The 16649-nt window shown below is 41.3% G+C and overlaps 1 protein-coding gene across 4 annotated transcripts in view; it reads right to left on the bottom strand.

Annotated features, from left to right (window-relative positions):
• Positions 1-16649, bottom strand: part of cadm3 (cell adhesion molecule 3) — a 104227-nt gene that overhangs the window by 59603 nt on the left and 27975 nt on the right. For all 4 annotated transcript variants that reach the window (XM_005728945.1, XM_013909809.1, XM_005728946.1 and 1 more), the window contains exon 3: positions 4790-4939. In XM_005728945.1, the coding sequence (XP_005729002.1) occupies positions 4790-4939 (150 nt within the window). The remainder of the gene's footprint in view (positions 1-4789; positions 4940-16649) is intronic.

Raw genomic sequence — 16649 nt, 5'->3', positions numbered from 1 at the left:
ATTTGAAATTTCTGGTTTGAATCATACTATGGAAGAGGGCAGATGCTCATTGTTTTTATTTTCCACTGTACTACATCACTGTTTCACTTAAATCTCATAAGCTTTGTTTCCAGCTCTTTCCAGTAAAAGCTTTACTGCTACCTGCTTAAAACTAATGACAGAAAACGGCAGGTGATACCACATAAAACAGTGCAACCATTTATCCTAAGCATACTAAAATGGCGTTATAAGAAATTCAAATGACTAGACTTAGGAGGTGAAATCATACATTTCAACAACTACCGGAAAAAAAAAGTCTCCTCTCATTTGAATTCTTGCAATCTGTCCTTCAAGGCCGTTTCCTTGTGCATCTTGGACATGCTTTTCTGCTTTTCAGTGCTTCCATCACAGTAATAGCATCTGCTTAAAGTCAAAATGCTCTCTCATCTTCTTTCTCTTTCCTCTTAGACAACCGTTGTCTTCTATTTACTATCCAGTCTCCCTTCAGCCTCGTCATTATCGTCATTATCTGTAATCTTACTCTGTCAATACCTCCGTAGCTTTATCTTTTTATATCATTACTGTAAAAAAGACAAGAACCTGACGTTACCTGCCTTCTTCCCCCCATCTGCTTCACTTTAAAGAAAAGACATGGTCGAAGATTTCTCAACTCCCGTCACACCTTCCACCCCTCCAGCACCACCATTCACCCAGATCTGGTTCTTAACTCGGCTTTTTAACCCACTACAATGGGTTGCTTCTCCCCTTCCACCACCACCTTCTTCTCCAATACTCGTCTCAATTCCCTACCAAGTAGGGGTTCGATCTGTAAGTGTTGTATCACTGCAGAGAAGAGCCTCACTTTCTGTCTTCAATCTCTACACTGTGGTTGAAGCTCCGTCTGGAGTAAAGACTCGCTGCGCTCTCAATTTGCCCTTCCCCACCTCTGTTCCCCATTCTCTCGCGCCTCTCTCTGTTTTCCAAATTGTTTGTTTCAAAAAGTCTGGCCCTTTGCAGTGAAAACTTCTCAGCCTGTAGCCATCTATACTCTCGCAATTCTCAACTCCATCTCTCAATTACTTGACTTCCACTGTTAAGCGTGTATTACTGCATATGGGAGGCTTTCTAGCACTCTCGTCTGGCTCGTTTGTAATTCCCCAACTATCCTATCACTCCTTCCATCTGTACCACTCTCTCCTTTTTTCACTCCCAAGTGCCAAGCCTGCTCTGTGATGCTGGACTACAGAAAATGGACAAACTACAAGAAAGTTTCAGAGATTTTTTTTTTAATGTATTTGTCTTTAACCACCACTTTGGCAGTATTTTTTGTCATAATGTCAAATAAAGAAAAAGCAATTTTTTTTCTCACAATCATAGCCTATTAATGTCACTCCAACTAGCTGCTGGGCATGCTCCTTTTCACTCCTCATGATGTTTTGAGCCATGGGTTTGAGCACAGTCAACAGGCATGATTAGAGCCAAAACTCCATATTTAATGTCAGTCCTTATTTACAGTGTCATTTTTTTAACCCCACCAGCAGCACCTCTTTTTTTTTCCCTTTTCAAATGCGAGGTCTGTTGTGTGATATTTTTTTTTTTTGACCACTGTATCATTGAGTGGGAAGTCTCTCTTTTCAAAATGTCAATAAAAGCCAGCCTGGCACAAAAGCTAGTTCGCCCATCAAGTTGCACAAAATGGGTTATTAAAAAACTGTGACAGATTTTCTTAAAAACAGTTTGAATTTTTCACTAAGATGCACTTTAGCCCCCCAGAAGTTTGTTTATGTCGTCAGTTTTCATTTGTTGCACTTACTGAGCGCTTTTGGCACTGTGCAATATTAGAAAAATATGTTGCTTGCCATCTCGGTCTCCTAATGTCGTTGAGGCTTTTCTCGAACAAAGCACTTGACCCTGTTTATATGAAGTAATTATGGTGCCTCATTCAACAACATTGCAGCAGGAGACATCTTTATTGCACACCCATCCTCCAAAAATTCCATTCAAACAGAATTAATATTCTTCAGAAAATATATTGGAAGCATATACCTTTAAAAAAATCTAAATAGACTCTATTTACATCTAGTTATGATACTTCATGCATCCTTGATACATGAGATAGTGTGCAATATGCAAATGCATCCAAGACATATTCAAGAGGGAGTGAAATCCTATTGTTTAATTCACTTTTAGGGGTCATTTTAGTGAAGCAAGCTGCTGAAAAATCATAAGTGCAGCCATCTGTCCAAGGCATATCCATAATTTTTACGCCTTCCAATTGTTACTATAGCTGGGGTGTTTTTTTTTTTCAACATGCTAGGTTGTGACTTTGCCTGCAGTTGTCTTTTCTCAAATGTACAGCAGCCAGTCAGTTTCACAGCCATCCTCACTCTCTCTCCATCCGTTTGCTTTAGGTGAGGGAGCTGCCTGAGTAGAGCGAGCCGGAGGCAGGACACATGACGCCCACTCATTTGCTGTGAATTCACCAGAGAATTAACTGTGCTATTCTCACATGAGCACAATCAGACATCACATTGTACTACAGAGTGGGAAGGTTAAAGACCGTTTAATGTCTGTTCTCACGTACATCTCTGATGGGTAATACAGAGAAAAGTGCAGACCTGAACTTCTTGACATCACTCTGTGTTAGAAAGCATCATTAAAGTAGCCTTTACATGGGTTCCCTTGCAATAACACACATCACAGCTAAAGTGAAAATAGCCATTGTTTTTCCAAGTTTTTTGATCCTTTAACAGTTCAGGGGCTTAATGATCTGTGTGTGCGTGTGTGTGAGACAACTTGTGTATGTGTGTCTTCGTCTTTAAGCATTTACTTTGCTTGAGGGACAGAATGAGTAGCGCGAGGAAAAGCTGGAGCCACGATGACTACTCAAGCTCAAAACTAGTAATCTAAGCCTTGGAGCAACGTGGCGGATGACACTACTTCACCATTTATATCCTTATAGTTCACAAATACAATTCATTTGTGACACTAGCAGTTTGTGAGCAGTTGTTAGCTGTTAATTCTGTTTGCTTGTCTGCTATAGCGACAATCAGAAAGTGCACAAATTCTTCTTTTTTCCTTTTCTCAATTACACCTACTTGTGACACAAACAGGGGTGCACTGAGCTTTTAAACCCCATCCATTCATTTTCTTATCTCCTTATCCAGGTTTGGATAAGAAGCTAAGGATCCTCCTGTGGGGAGCTGGAGCCTATCCCAGCTGTCATTGGGTTAAAGGCAGGGTACAGCCAGGACATGAGCTTTAAAATGCTTCACCAAACTGTGACTTTTGTTTTAGGGTTGTGGTCTCACACTAAAACAAAATTTATGTCACAGCTGTGTAAGCCCTGTGCATTCCATCAGTCCTATTCCCCATAACAAATCATGAAATAGGAATGGACTGGGGTGAGAAGTGGCCTCAAATAGTGTCCTGGATGTCTTGCAGGAGTGGTTAATACAAGAAAGAAGAAAAAGAATACATACATATATATATTTAGTTTTATCTAAGGTGTTTTTTCATCTGACCCAGAAGTCTGACTCGATCTCAGTTTTACAGCCTTCTTTCTAACAATGATATTAAAAAATGGAAAACTGATACAGGATGTTGAAAGTTCACGTTTTTTTGTTTTGTTTTGTTTTTTTCAGATTGTACCTAGGAAGGGAAAATTTTATGTGTTTTTGTTTTTTTATATGTTATTATGCAATGGGTCTTTACTGGGCCAACATAGATATATATATATGTGTGGCTGATGTACTAACATCAATTTGACACCCATGATCCCCATATAGTGTCCACTGGGGTAAGTCCAGGTGTCCAACATATGTTATTATCACAATATATTATTGCCAACCCCGTATCACAGAAAAATGTGTAATAGACATGCCGGTCCACCGTGTCCATTCCACACTTTGCTTCTTCTAAGTGTGAAATGGACACGCATGTAGAAGTTGCAGTAAGCTGGAGTACCAGCAGAGGGAGATGTTTTATTTTAAGCCAACAAGAATACGAGCGTTTAAACAGACATTTTTAGCACATTTACATGTATATACATATTAACCACCTAGCTTCATGATTTCTGGTGATTAAGGACCCTGAAACCTACTTCATACCTTCCTTGGTCACTAGCGACTTTTTGGCTTTAAATATATTATCTCCCCTTGCTGTTACAGCAACTTCTGCATGCCAAACGGCGTGTCTATTGCACGCTTTGCCATGATTTCAGGTTTGAATTGCACAAAAAGCTATGGATAAACTAATAGGTTGTTTAGTACTTTTTACATACTAATTTTCTCTAAATAACCATCAGTGCAAAAAATCTGCTGCCTTATGGGAGGAAAAAAACCCGCTTCTTTTGGCTTCGACAGCTGGACAGGGGATGTTAACAGCCCTCAGCCTGAAAGTCATCTGTCAGGAAAAGCTGGCTAAAGCTAACACGGTGCAAGCTAAAGAGGCACTTAGAAACTAAACATCCTTCTGAGAGAACCTTGGCTTTTTTAAAAAGAGCACTGGATAGAAACCAGAGGCAGCAAGACTTTTATATGAAAGTATCTGAAATTCAGGTGTCAGGCTGAGACCAGATGCTGCAAGTGAGGTGGCAAAAATCTAACCAAATAAGAACTGGTGACTATTTTGTGTCACATTTTGAGGATTAAGGTGCGCACTGAAATGTTGGTCTGCCCTTTGGTGTGACTTGAGCACAAGTGGTTTGAAAAGCACTGATCCAAAGCACATTTGGCAAAGTAAATTAGCAGAATTTGTACATATTCTGTAATTAGCTCCTAATGATACTCCATCCCTGACTTCCTCTCACCTCTCTTCTCTCCAAAGTACAGGGTCTGCTGTGCAGTGTTGGACCACTGCAGTGAGGAATTGTCGCTCTCTGCCACCCGACAGGTCAATGTCACCGTACCCCCCACGGGCACCGTCTCATCGGAGGTCATTGGCTGCAAGGGGTCGTCTTCTAGGTAACAGGAGAGAGGGAAGAAAAAAATCACGAGACTGAGTGATATAAATGCATCATAAGTCAGTGAGATGCAGTGCTCATATGAAAACACAGGCAAAAATAGTAGCACACACAAACACAAAATCAGATAAACCCACAAAGTGCATTACCCGCCTCGATCTCACTCTTTCTCTCTATCTCCCCCCGCCCATCTCTTTCTCTGCTTGTCAGATTATCTATATATCTCTATCTGTCTTTCTGAAAGCTCAGACACAATGCGCACACACACCGACACACAGACAAGCTGTCAGAGGGACAAAAAAGTAGACAAATGGCTATCTACTTGTATGTCTGCGAGGCCAGTGTAAGAGCAATGAGTCAGTTGCAGCCCTGGCATCCAGGGACCATGCGACCTGAGGGGCCAGCAAAGATGAAGCGACTACAGCAGACAGTGGCTCTCGACGGGTCAAAGCAACAACAAGAGCGCTGTCTCATACCTCTAATGGCATTCTAACTCTCCTTTGTCAATATCTGTGTCAGTTTTTAACTCCATGCATATGCATCGGCTGGTCCAGAGGAAGCTCAAACAGGACAGGCATTATGGAAATGAGCAGGTCAGAGGAAAAGGAGAATGAGAATATAAATGACCCGACATAATGAAGGGATTCTAAAGGCTGTAGCTGAAACTGGAACACCGCAAAAATCACTGAAGAGTGAACTGTCTGGGTGTATAACAGTATTCAAATTGGCTCAAATTATGGTATTTAACAGCGCTCCCTTGATAACGGGTGATGAGGCAAGCTAATTCTCCTCTGCATTCAATGAGGGTGACAAATTGTGAATCAGAACCAGAGATCTATACTAAAATATGGAGTCCCTCGTTACGGTAAGTAAACCCTAACATGGTAGCTGCGGTTTCGTTTGTTTGCCACGTGAAGTTCCACATATCTTGGCCTCGTGTGCACCCTTCGCGCCCTCTCCTCTCCTACTATCTTCCAAATATGCCGGTGCTCACTCATTCAAATCTCAACCAAAAGGAAAATATGACATAATTGACAACAAGACCAAGCCAACGTGGGGGAACATCTTATAAGAAAATATGCCTCAAAGCGGTCTCCTCACCCCTGAAAATACGGCGCATATAAATAGTTTAATTGGAACCAAATTGTCAAGCGGGAGACAGGTTTATATTCGGTGTGGAGCGTTATCGCATCCTTGCACCGGCGGTGGAATGGATTTTTTTTTTTTTCTGCAGGAAGAACATCTGCTTAAGTGCGCTTCAGCGGAACTCCCATCAAGACACGCAAAGGAGGGGCACACAAAGAAAGGTTGCAGAAGAGGAGGAGAGCAAACTAACTGAATCTAGCATCAAAAACGCACGTTTGCGGTACATGAGCCAAGAGCACCTGGGAGAAACTATAGGCATCTTTTTTTTTTTTTCATTTTAAAACTGGCCAGCAAGTCCAGCATCACAGAAAACATCAGGCAAAAAGAAAAGGCTTCAGGTTTGCCTCTGGGCTATAAGGTTTCAGAGCGATAATAAAGGTAGAGCTGCTCTTTGCCAGCGGGATTCAAAAGACACTCAGAGACTTCCAGAGCCCTTCATGTCAGGAAGTCGCTCACTTGCTCTCTCTCCTGTTTTACTGCAGCTCTGACCTTGTGGTTAGTTTATCTAAGCACCATGATGGCTGAGGGCTGAATGTGTGGTCAAGTGTACCACGGATTAGTGTCTCCTTTAATAGCATCTTGGGCTAATTCTTGTGGCTGATCGCACAAGCTCCTCCACTTGGCATGAACACTTTGGGTAAATTGGCTGTCCCACTGCACTACCCATCAAGCCAACCGCAATGAACGCTGACAAGTTAGCCAATCTTGCGTTGTCTAGCTGCCACAGAGTGCTGGCATTTTCTGATCAAGGACAACCTGAGTTTGAGGCTCAGTGTGACATTTGTGCTGGTAAAACAATATCAGTAGCCAATTAGTGACTTTTCAGCGAGGAGACATGCTTTTAAAGTGGACATATTTTAAGGATCCTTTACATAATGTTGAATATTTATCACCAGAAAAAAACCAGAAATGTCGCTTTTTATCAGTGGAACACTAAATGCCAGACAAAGCTTGTCCTTTAGTCAAGGTAATATCAACCAGTTAATCATTTCATCAAATTTGTGTGGGAGTAAAGTTTTCAAAGCCATCACGTCACATTTTTTGCATAAATTACACTTTATCTCCCAGATGTTTCTCCAAACTTCAATCTGAACTAAAAACTCAAAAGCGCAACAATTAAATGTCTCAAGGTTTCAAACTAAGCACGCCCCTGTAATAAAGAACGACCCAGAGCCAAGGAGGTTAACTTCCAGAAAGGTAGCGGCCTTTGTTATTATACCTGTTTGTTTGTCTCGTGGTTATTTGTCATATATCGGTCTTTTATTTTCATTTAAAATTATTGATCTGGGGTGCCGGTTTGTTAAAGGTTAGAGAAGTGAAAGGGTCTGAGGAAGATTGCAGATTCGATCCATGAACTGGCATGGTAAATGTGAAAGCTGCACTTGTAGCTCGTTCATTAACACTGCTGGAGTGTCTTGGAGCAAAACATAATTTTCAGCTACTCCAGTACGCCCAATACATCAGGCTCCGGTTGTTGTTAGCTACAAAAACATTGTGTGTAAATTAATGAAAGCTAACAAATAAAGGTTAATCTCACTCTTATGGACCATAAGGCCTAAAATGCTTTAATCATGATTAACAGGCACTCTACATCTTAAATTTAAAGCTCCACTAATGTGTACAAATTATTTGAATTGTACAGTATACGAGCATGCTGACGTTTTTAGCACAGTTGGTCAAATATTAATCAAAGAAAAGTTTGGCTTAATTAAGTTGAAGGACCATGTGTGTAGAATTTAACTGCAAGAGCATAATTTATCAATCTTTCAGCAATATCTCAAATCGACTTAAACCGTTATTATATGGTCAGAGGGGTGCGGTTAGAAGCAGTGGGTATTAAGATGGATGCTAGAGATATTACAGTATTTGAAATGAGTTATTAAAAAGTTTGTGGTTAACATATTTTATGATACAGTCCAGTGTGGCGCACCCAAACCATCTGCTGTTTGAAACTGGTTCATACAAGTGCTAAAGAGTCACTCGCCACTAGAATCTGGCTCCAATAATCCTGGGATTCAGATACGGCTGTGCTTTTTACCTTTGAATCTCCTTAGCAGTAAAGTTAAAGGAGGGAAATGAAGTTCATCCAGAGTTTAAACTGTTAAGTCAGGTTAAACACTCAAGCTGCAAAAATAAAAGGAGAGACCTATCTATCCTTAACAGACGTTAAGTTAAACTCTGTGGTTTGCTGCTCTTTCTTTCCCTCCTCACATCCACGCCTTCCCTCACCAAGCTTAGAGCCAGAGTAAGACATGGGTATTTAAAGCAACACAATTTACACTTTCCCTAGCCAGAAACAAGGTGAGAGAACGCAAGGGGAGAAGGCTGACTGGGATATCAAGTCAATGGAATGAGGGAGGGAGGAAGGAGGACACAGAGAGAAAGATGGATGGATAAGAGTATGCAGGGTGGGTGATAAAACGAGGTGGGAAACTGTGCGTGTGTGTGAAAAAAAAATGAGAGGGAGGGGAAAGAAGGAGCTAGTGAGACAACAGAGGAAGTGAGAAGCGCTCGAGAGATCTCCAGTGACAAAAAAAGAAAAACAGAGAGAGAGACGGAACAACCTGAAAGAATAATTCCACATTTTTTTAAACATATGGTTTATTTGTTTTCTGTCAGAGAGTTAGATGAGAAGATCGCTATCAATCTCATGTGTGCGCATTACATATAGAGCTGCACTGCAAACTTGTTCAGTTTATCCAAAGAGAGACAATATACCAACTAAAACCTCTCTTCTGTTACAATTAGCTGCATTTCATATCACATTTAATTACGTTTTGGGCGGTTTATTGTGAAAATGTATTCATGCGCACTGAGTTTGGATATCATTTTCAGCTTGTGGTTAACTTCAAAAATTCGAAGTCAATCTGTGAAGATGTCTAGACAGAAGGTACTTATTCAGTCAAACACAAATTGTTCACACAGTGCTGAAGAAGAGTGTTGCCATAATGTTTTGAATGTTGACAATGAACCGTACTCCCCAGGCTTTACGTTAGAATGAAATTAAGCAAACGTGCTTTTTCTTTGCCTTTACAAACTTCTGCAAACAAGCAGCTTTAATGATAAAATACAATACTGTGCAGTGAGGCTTAAGTTCATCCTGTATGGCCCAATGTTAGCCTGGTATCTATGTATTTAAGCTAAACTACATAAATATGTATGAATAAGAACAGGTGAAACTAGTTTAACCAGGTCCTGACTTCAGCTCGGTACCACACACAGACTCACACACCCACACACACACACACTGGATTAATTTTAGTCACCTTATTTCACTCTCTGGAAGTGTGTTTCCCAAAAAGTTTGAACTACTGCCTTAATAAGAAAAAAAAGTTCCCTCTTTATTCCTCCAATTTCTCTCCCTACAAAGAACAGACAGTGAAAAATTCAAACCACCTTGCACATCTCCATGTTCACCCTCTTTTTCCTTCTTACTCCATCTGTCTCCCTCTAGCTTCTCCCCCCTCCTTCTCTCCATCTGCCCTGATGTCCTCCCTGCTTTCCTATCGTCCCCCCTCACCTCCTCGCCCTTCTGTCAAGCCTCCTTCCCCTCCTCCTCTATTACTGATCAACTCGCTTAATTCTCCCCATCCTTAATTCCTTGTTTTCCTCAGTTTTTTGGTCCCCCAGGGTGGATTTACGATGTTGTTGCTAATTAACTCAGGTTAATAAACTTTATTTACTGTTAAACAACTGTGTGCGGGTGTGTGCGTATCCGTGTGAGAGTACCTTCACATGTAGGTCTGGTCTAAGTGCGCATGTGTGTTTATGTGATAAGATTTTTATCCTCATATTTGCGCACGTGTGGTTTATATTTGTAAGCAGAGCGTATTTGTTGCTTTGCAAGGAGGTAATTATCTGACTGTGTCTCAGTATGTGCACGTCTGCGCGTGTGTGTGCCAGCCCCGAGAATCTTATTATCGAAGATGTTTGCATGCTAGTGCGTGTCAGCGCTCAAGCACACAGTGGTATTTGGTTGTTTTTTTTTGTGGCTAGGAATATATCTGTTTGTGCACAAATACGTGGGAAGAAGCGTGTGTATCTGTGTGATTTATGAGATGCTTTTTATCTCCATGTGGTTGAGGCGAAGTGCATGTGCACGTTACCCTGTGCATTCCTGTGCGTGTATCCATATTCCACTGCAGCTGCACTGAGTCCAAGGCTATGGTGTGTGACAGACACAGTCATGTGTCATGGTGCCACTGATGCTGTACACATTTGATGGGAAACTCAGCCAACAATGTGCGGGTTGATACAGCGTGGTATGATACAGGCCATTACACACACACAGAGGCATCCACTTGCGCAGACTACAAGAAAGCTGACCCTCCCCCCAAACGCACACACAAACAGCCCTCCTCCATACAGACACACCCTCATGTACTCACCACTCACCCCCAAAACTGTACACAGGGGCATACACACACAAAAAAGAGTTACACATCTCTCAGGCACACACATCAGACACGAGGACATTAATGGATAAAAATGTGCTTAATAAAGAAATGCAGCATTAGATACAGCTGGACTCCAGAAGGGGAACATGCGAAAAACACATGCATGCACACTCTTTCCCCATAATGCACAGAGGACACATTCAGAAAGACATACACACAAACATACACCCACCCTGACAGATACGGAGCAGCCTCCCCCACACCATCCATCTATGCCCAGCTGTCCCAACTACCACCCCCATCCCCCTGGGTAAGTGTGTGCATATCCGGGACTGTAAATATGTGTGTGTGGGTGTGTGTGCCCTTCTGCCCACCTCTACCATCCACAAGTTTACTCCTCCCCAACTATTGCACCCCTCACTCCACCCTTTAACTCTCCACCATTACCGTCCTGCTGTTACGACTCACAAGATGCAGATTGAATCTATTTTCTTTCTTAATTCCTGGTGAATTAAGAAAAATCTGCAAATCATAACAATTTTGTTTTTTTTAAAAGAAGCAGACCCCCCATTCATGTCTGACTTATGAAATGCAGATCGTTTGGAGCAAAAAGGCTCTTTACAGCTTTGCAGTCTTTAACAGAATAGCAATTGTTGCAATCCTCATTCTGGTGCCACATTATTTGGGACCGTGAACAAATTACTTAAAATCGTCAAGGGATGTAGATGAGTGTGGAAGTAAAGGGGGGGAGCGCTGGGTGGGACTGGATGTTGGGATTTAAGGACCCCCTATCTGCCACCTTAGGACAAACAACCTCCTTAGCCCTTAGTTTTTACCCCAGCCCGCCTTTTTTCTTAATCAGTCCTACTTGTGGGGGATTCTCTGAGCCCACAAAAGGCCCCACCACCTCCCATAAAGTACCCCTCCACTACCCTGCCAACCCACCCTCCCTATGTTCCCTGTCAAACATAGTTAGCTCAGAAATCGGGCAATCCCCTCCTTACCCGCATCCTCCACGAGCTAGATCCCCCCCATTCACACGCACTCACACACCACCACCATCATAGCCCAGCAGTGTCTGCAGCAGTAGTGAGGCGCCAAGCCGGCCGCCCCACCCTGCCACTGAAACAGCACTATGAGAATGAAAAGGGAGCGCAAGCAGGGAGAGAGGGAGGAAGGGGGGATTCATTTTGCAGAAAAGGGCTTCACTGCTGACAAAAGAAAAAGAATAATGATTTGCAAGGAAGAGAAAGACAGAGAGAGTTGGGATGGCGAGAGAGCAAGATAAAGATAGAGAAAAGCACAGGGGAAAAACAGGGAGAAAGCAAATGAAAGAGGGAAAGGGAGAGTGAGAGGTGAGCGAAGGACATGGCAGAAATAAGCATATATAGATTGATGAGAGCAATGAGGAGAGATGACAGGGTGACTTAGAAAGGGGGCAAAAAGACCGAAAGAGTGGGAAAAAAGAAACAATGAGAGCAAGATGGAGGGAAGTAGAGCAAAGACAAAAGAAAAATGAGAAAGCTCACATACAGTATGGATGAAAAAAATGAAGGGGTGCTGACATAAGTGGTGAGGTGGGGAGAAAGAGCAGCAATAAACGGAGATAACTGTTAATATAGGATAGGATATTTTCAAATGCATGACCACAAGAATATTCACACTTCTTGTTATCATTCCTTGTCTCACTACTGGTTTGAACTTATCTCTTTCTAAGGTCACTTTACTAGTGCTTAAATTTGTTTCATCCCTACAAAATCAGAGTGAAATAAAACTTCAGTAGTCTGAGGGAGTCAAATCAAGTGGGTATCTTCCAAAGCTATGGCCTTTTAAGCATTAAATTCCTTCTCCATGTTTCCTAGGATAGTATTCCTATGATGGGAGCAATATTTTTTGGTTGTCACCAAAGTGAGCAATTGCTTGAGTGTTGTAGACCCAAAGAAGTCTCACACTCTCTGAATGTCACTAGTTTTACAGATATTTTAACAGGTCATAAATTTGCACTGGTTCAGCTAAGATTAGGTTCAGCACAGGAAAGTTCTGTACCCTATGAGTTAAAAAAAAAACAAAAAACCCTACGCTTAACATCCAGATTATCAGATATTAACCGTACCCATCATCTTTCCCTTTAGGCACCTTACAATTTTAGTTGCCTAAACCCATCTGCACTTTAATCACTTATTTGAATGTTTCTCATCCTCCATCATCATACTTGGAATGCACAGCTGTCTGTGAAAGAAAGTGCATCATTTTCTGTCCTTCTCTTTGTATAAAAAATGTGCAGGCATAAAAAACTGTGGCTAGCTTTGAGTAAAAGCTGTTCATTTCCTGCAGCTCTCTGAGCCACACAGGTTTGTGGTTGGGCTCAGCCAGCAACATCAAACTGTAAGGCTGAAGAAACCAACCTCAGAATGTAAACACTTCATACTAATTTAAAATGGTGAAAGAACAATTTGACCCTATTTTTTGATGCAGTGGAGTAAAACTGAGTATTGCTTCAGAACCAGTATGCCTACTGTACATACAGATAAAATGTGCGACTTGAATCTGAACCTATACTTTAATGGCATATATGCTTTATTGAGTTGCTAATCAGGCTGAAACCCATTATTCAGCTGCTGTTTGTTACATCATAATTACCTCTATAATTATCTCTGCAGAGTTTCAATACAGCTTTGTCAGCTAAGCTTCTTTAAAAATAAATCGGACACAGTCGGGTTGGGAAGACAGAGGAAGACAGATGCTTTCGATTTTAAAGAGAGAAGCCCTGTCCTGAACCAGTACACCCACGATTTAAAAAAAATCCTCCACCACAAATCATCGCATGATATCAAAAATGGCAACCAAGCTTTATCTGTCCATCTGCACTTCCGCACACACACGCAGGAAGATAAAGAGAGTTAAATCTTTAATGCTTTGGCAAATGTACCGACTGCCCTTGCCAATAGGCCACTTAAAGAAATGAGTAGTCAATTACCAGAAGTCTGCCCTTTTGACTAAGATCACTGGACCTGCTATGGTGAGACTCAGAATCTGCTTTCTGTCTTTCTCTGTGCTCATCTCTCTGTGAAAGATGGGTGTTGTCTACCCATTTTTCAAAAACAGCAATAACAAGAAGTCTGGAAAAAATGTGTGTACTGTTCTGGAAAACAAAAGCGTGCCGCAATCAGATACTTGGACTGTTAGATAAGCAGGAGAAGGACACACACACACACACACACACACACACACACACTGGCTGTTCATTTAATATAATTTACGTTTGAGTGAAATTACACCTTGATGATGTCTTAATGATGTCTCTGTAATGATTCTGAACAAACTGATTAAAAACTCGCAAACTTTTTGTTTTTTGTTATGAATGACAGGTTTTGTTTGATGTAAGGCACAACAGCAGAACACAGCCTGCTGTATTAAGCAACGGTTAAACATTACAGTTTGTAATATTATGACAGAGTGTAGCCTCAAAGTATGTGAACAAACTTATTTGTTAAATTAAGTTTAAATTCCAAAATGTCTAAAACTTAATTTCTCAGAAGACGAGAGTGATGCTCCCACATTTTTGGCAACAGTGTCTTGACTTTCAGGTCATATTCTCTGGCTTCAGTCTGTGTCCAACATCAGTGCTTGACCCTTATAAATGCTCTTACAGCTGAAAAGTATTAAGTCCCTGCAGCCAGGCTTTTGTGGACAGCCTCTTAGAAGAACGGAGGCTGGCACAGCTGCCGATTAGTTTCCGTCCATCCATTTTCTTAGCCACTTATTCGAAAACCAAGGCGAATTTAGAATCCCCAATTAAATTTATATGCATATATTTAGACTGTGGGAGGCACTTACAGGCAAAGGAAGAACATGATACAAACCCTTCACAGGAAGGCATTGGAGACGACAGTGCAAGTTTAGATCCTAGATTAGTTTATGAGAAACATGAAAATGTACTCTGTATGGCACAGTACAGAAAGGCAAGTACAGTCAAGCAAAGTCACCACCTTCAAACTCAGCAAACTCACTCTTGTGCTCTCACATAGTCACACACACACCTATCCGCTCGTAAAACCTTCTGATAACAGGAGGGACTTACAGGACAGGGAAAAGAAGGATTGGGCTCTCGATGTCAATGGAAGGGCCAAGATTTAAAAAAGGGGAATTCAGTGAGGAGGGTGAAGGAAAAGACTCAGCAAGCAGTGATGGAGGGACAGAAGGAGGACAAGATTGAGGAAGAGGGGTGAGTCAGTGAGCCAAGGGTGACGAGGGAAGATATGCTTCAAATTAAATCATTTGGAACAAAAGAGGATTGTTGCCAAGCAACCCAGCCAGAACAGGGTTACCAGGGCAACAGAGATGACCCGAAGCTTGACCTAAGAAATGGAGTCGCCCTTGTCGTCCATCAGCATACACACATGGGCACACAAACACACACCTCCGCCTTGCTCTCCGTGCCTGTTGCTTTCAAGGTCCATCTGACAAACACAAACAGACAGAAGGTTTCTCCTGGAAAACGCAGAGCACAACCGAAATGTCAACCCGAGGTACAAACAAAGTGCAGTGCTTTCAATCAAGGCCAGTTTTAAAACTGAGTGGGGCCAGGGTTAGGCAGTTATGATGTTAGGCAAAATCAACAGCTAGTGAAGCACAACACAGAAATTGTCCAATGTCCAAGATGAATAGATGAATAGATAGATAGAATAGATGAACATTGCTGTATGTTTCACAGGGTTTTGGCAGCAATATCAATATACAAACACTATTTAGAGCTAATGGATGGCTCCCAGATTCTTGCTTAGTGAGGGAAACCGCATATAAAGGCTTATTTAAGGACCTATTAAGAAGTTTAATAGAAAGGAGAATTTAGTTTAAAATTATGGTGTTACTTGAAAAAAAATTGCTAACAAAATACTGCAAAGCAACAAAATCAAAGAAAATGCGGAAAAAATTACTTGAAACAACTATCTGCCAACAGAACAGGACAGTTTCACTTATCAAATAAGGTAAGTCTAAAAAAAAATCTTCAAACTCATACAGTCAGGCTAAAAAAGTCAATTTGTTTAGTTACAAAGAAAAACATTGGGGAAAGGTTCTCAGAGAAAATTGCATATTGTGTTTAAAAAGCGCAATCCTTATTAAAATGATTATACTGGTACTTGAAATTGTATTGGCTTGGTTAAAGAAAGAAATTATTCTCAATGTTGTGATAAGTGGTGAATCATTCTGAACAGGAATTGAGAAAGCTTTGGTTTCTCTTCAAAGGTCTTTTTTTAACATCGAGCAGAGCATCACTTCTGTTTTTGAAGAATACACCTAGAATACATCTGATATCACAAACTCATCAACTCTGCAGCCCATTGCACTCATGGTGTCACAGCTGTGTTACGCTGTTATGAAACGAAGTAGCAAATGCGTATTGAGGCTAACATGTTTAATTGCTATTTCACTAGCTGGGCCGATGTCCTCACTTTAGGTTTGACAGTGTTTTAGTAGGTAAAGGTGAATGCTTGGACATGAATTTAGCTGCGGTTTGGGGAAGGCCTCGAAGGGGACTCGCGACAGCTCCCGGGGGTGGCAGATCTCCATGTACTAAATAGGAGTAAAGAAGTTAAATAATTGAAAAGGTGAGGGAGTGAGGGTGGGGCACGTAAACGAGAATGAGCAGCTTACAGAACTGAGGGAACCTATATAGATGAGAACCAGAAGGAGCATGTTTGGAGGCGCGGTCCCGCTCCTGAAATTCTGATACATAATCTCCAATACAGAGCTTCCTTTGACAACGACTTGGGATGCAAAACTACTTTTGTGCACTTCATGCTCATGATTAAGCAGTAATAACTGTAAATTATAAGAAGACCATTTTGGCTATTTATCAAAGTCAGTGGCTGAGATGATAAACACATTACTGCTGTTATTTTCTGTCCTGTGTTTTGTTCATTGGAACATGTGATTGCTGTGTTGTGGTATAAGAATGACAACTGAATATTGAATTCCACTGGATCATTATGTGCTCTTATTACACAGAGGTGTATTATGTATAAGAAATGAAAGGGATTGAGTCGTTGAAATAATAAATCCTGCCTTTGACAAAGTAATATCCTACTTATCAGTGCTGAACAGTGCACAAGATTTTTAAGGCTGATTGACCAATTTCATAACCATATATCATCCTGTACAGG

This window comes from Pundamilia nyererei, unplaced genomic scaffold (genome assembly GCF_000239375.1).
Source record: "Pundamilia nyererei isolate P.nyererei 1_Seehausen unplaced genomic scaffold, PunNye1.0 scaffold00031, whole genome shotgun sequence".
Classification (NCBI taxonomy): domain Eukaryota; kingdom Metazoa; phylum Chordata; class Actinopteri; order Cichliformes; family Cichlidae; genus Pundamilia; species Pundamilia nyererei.
This window is presented reverse-complemented; position numbering and strand designations above follow the sequence as displayed.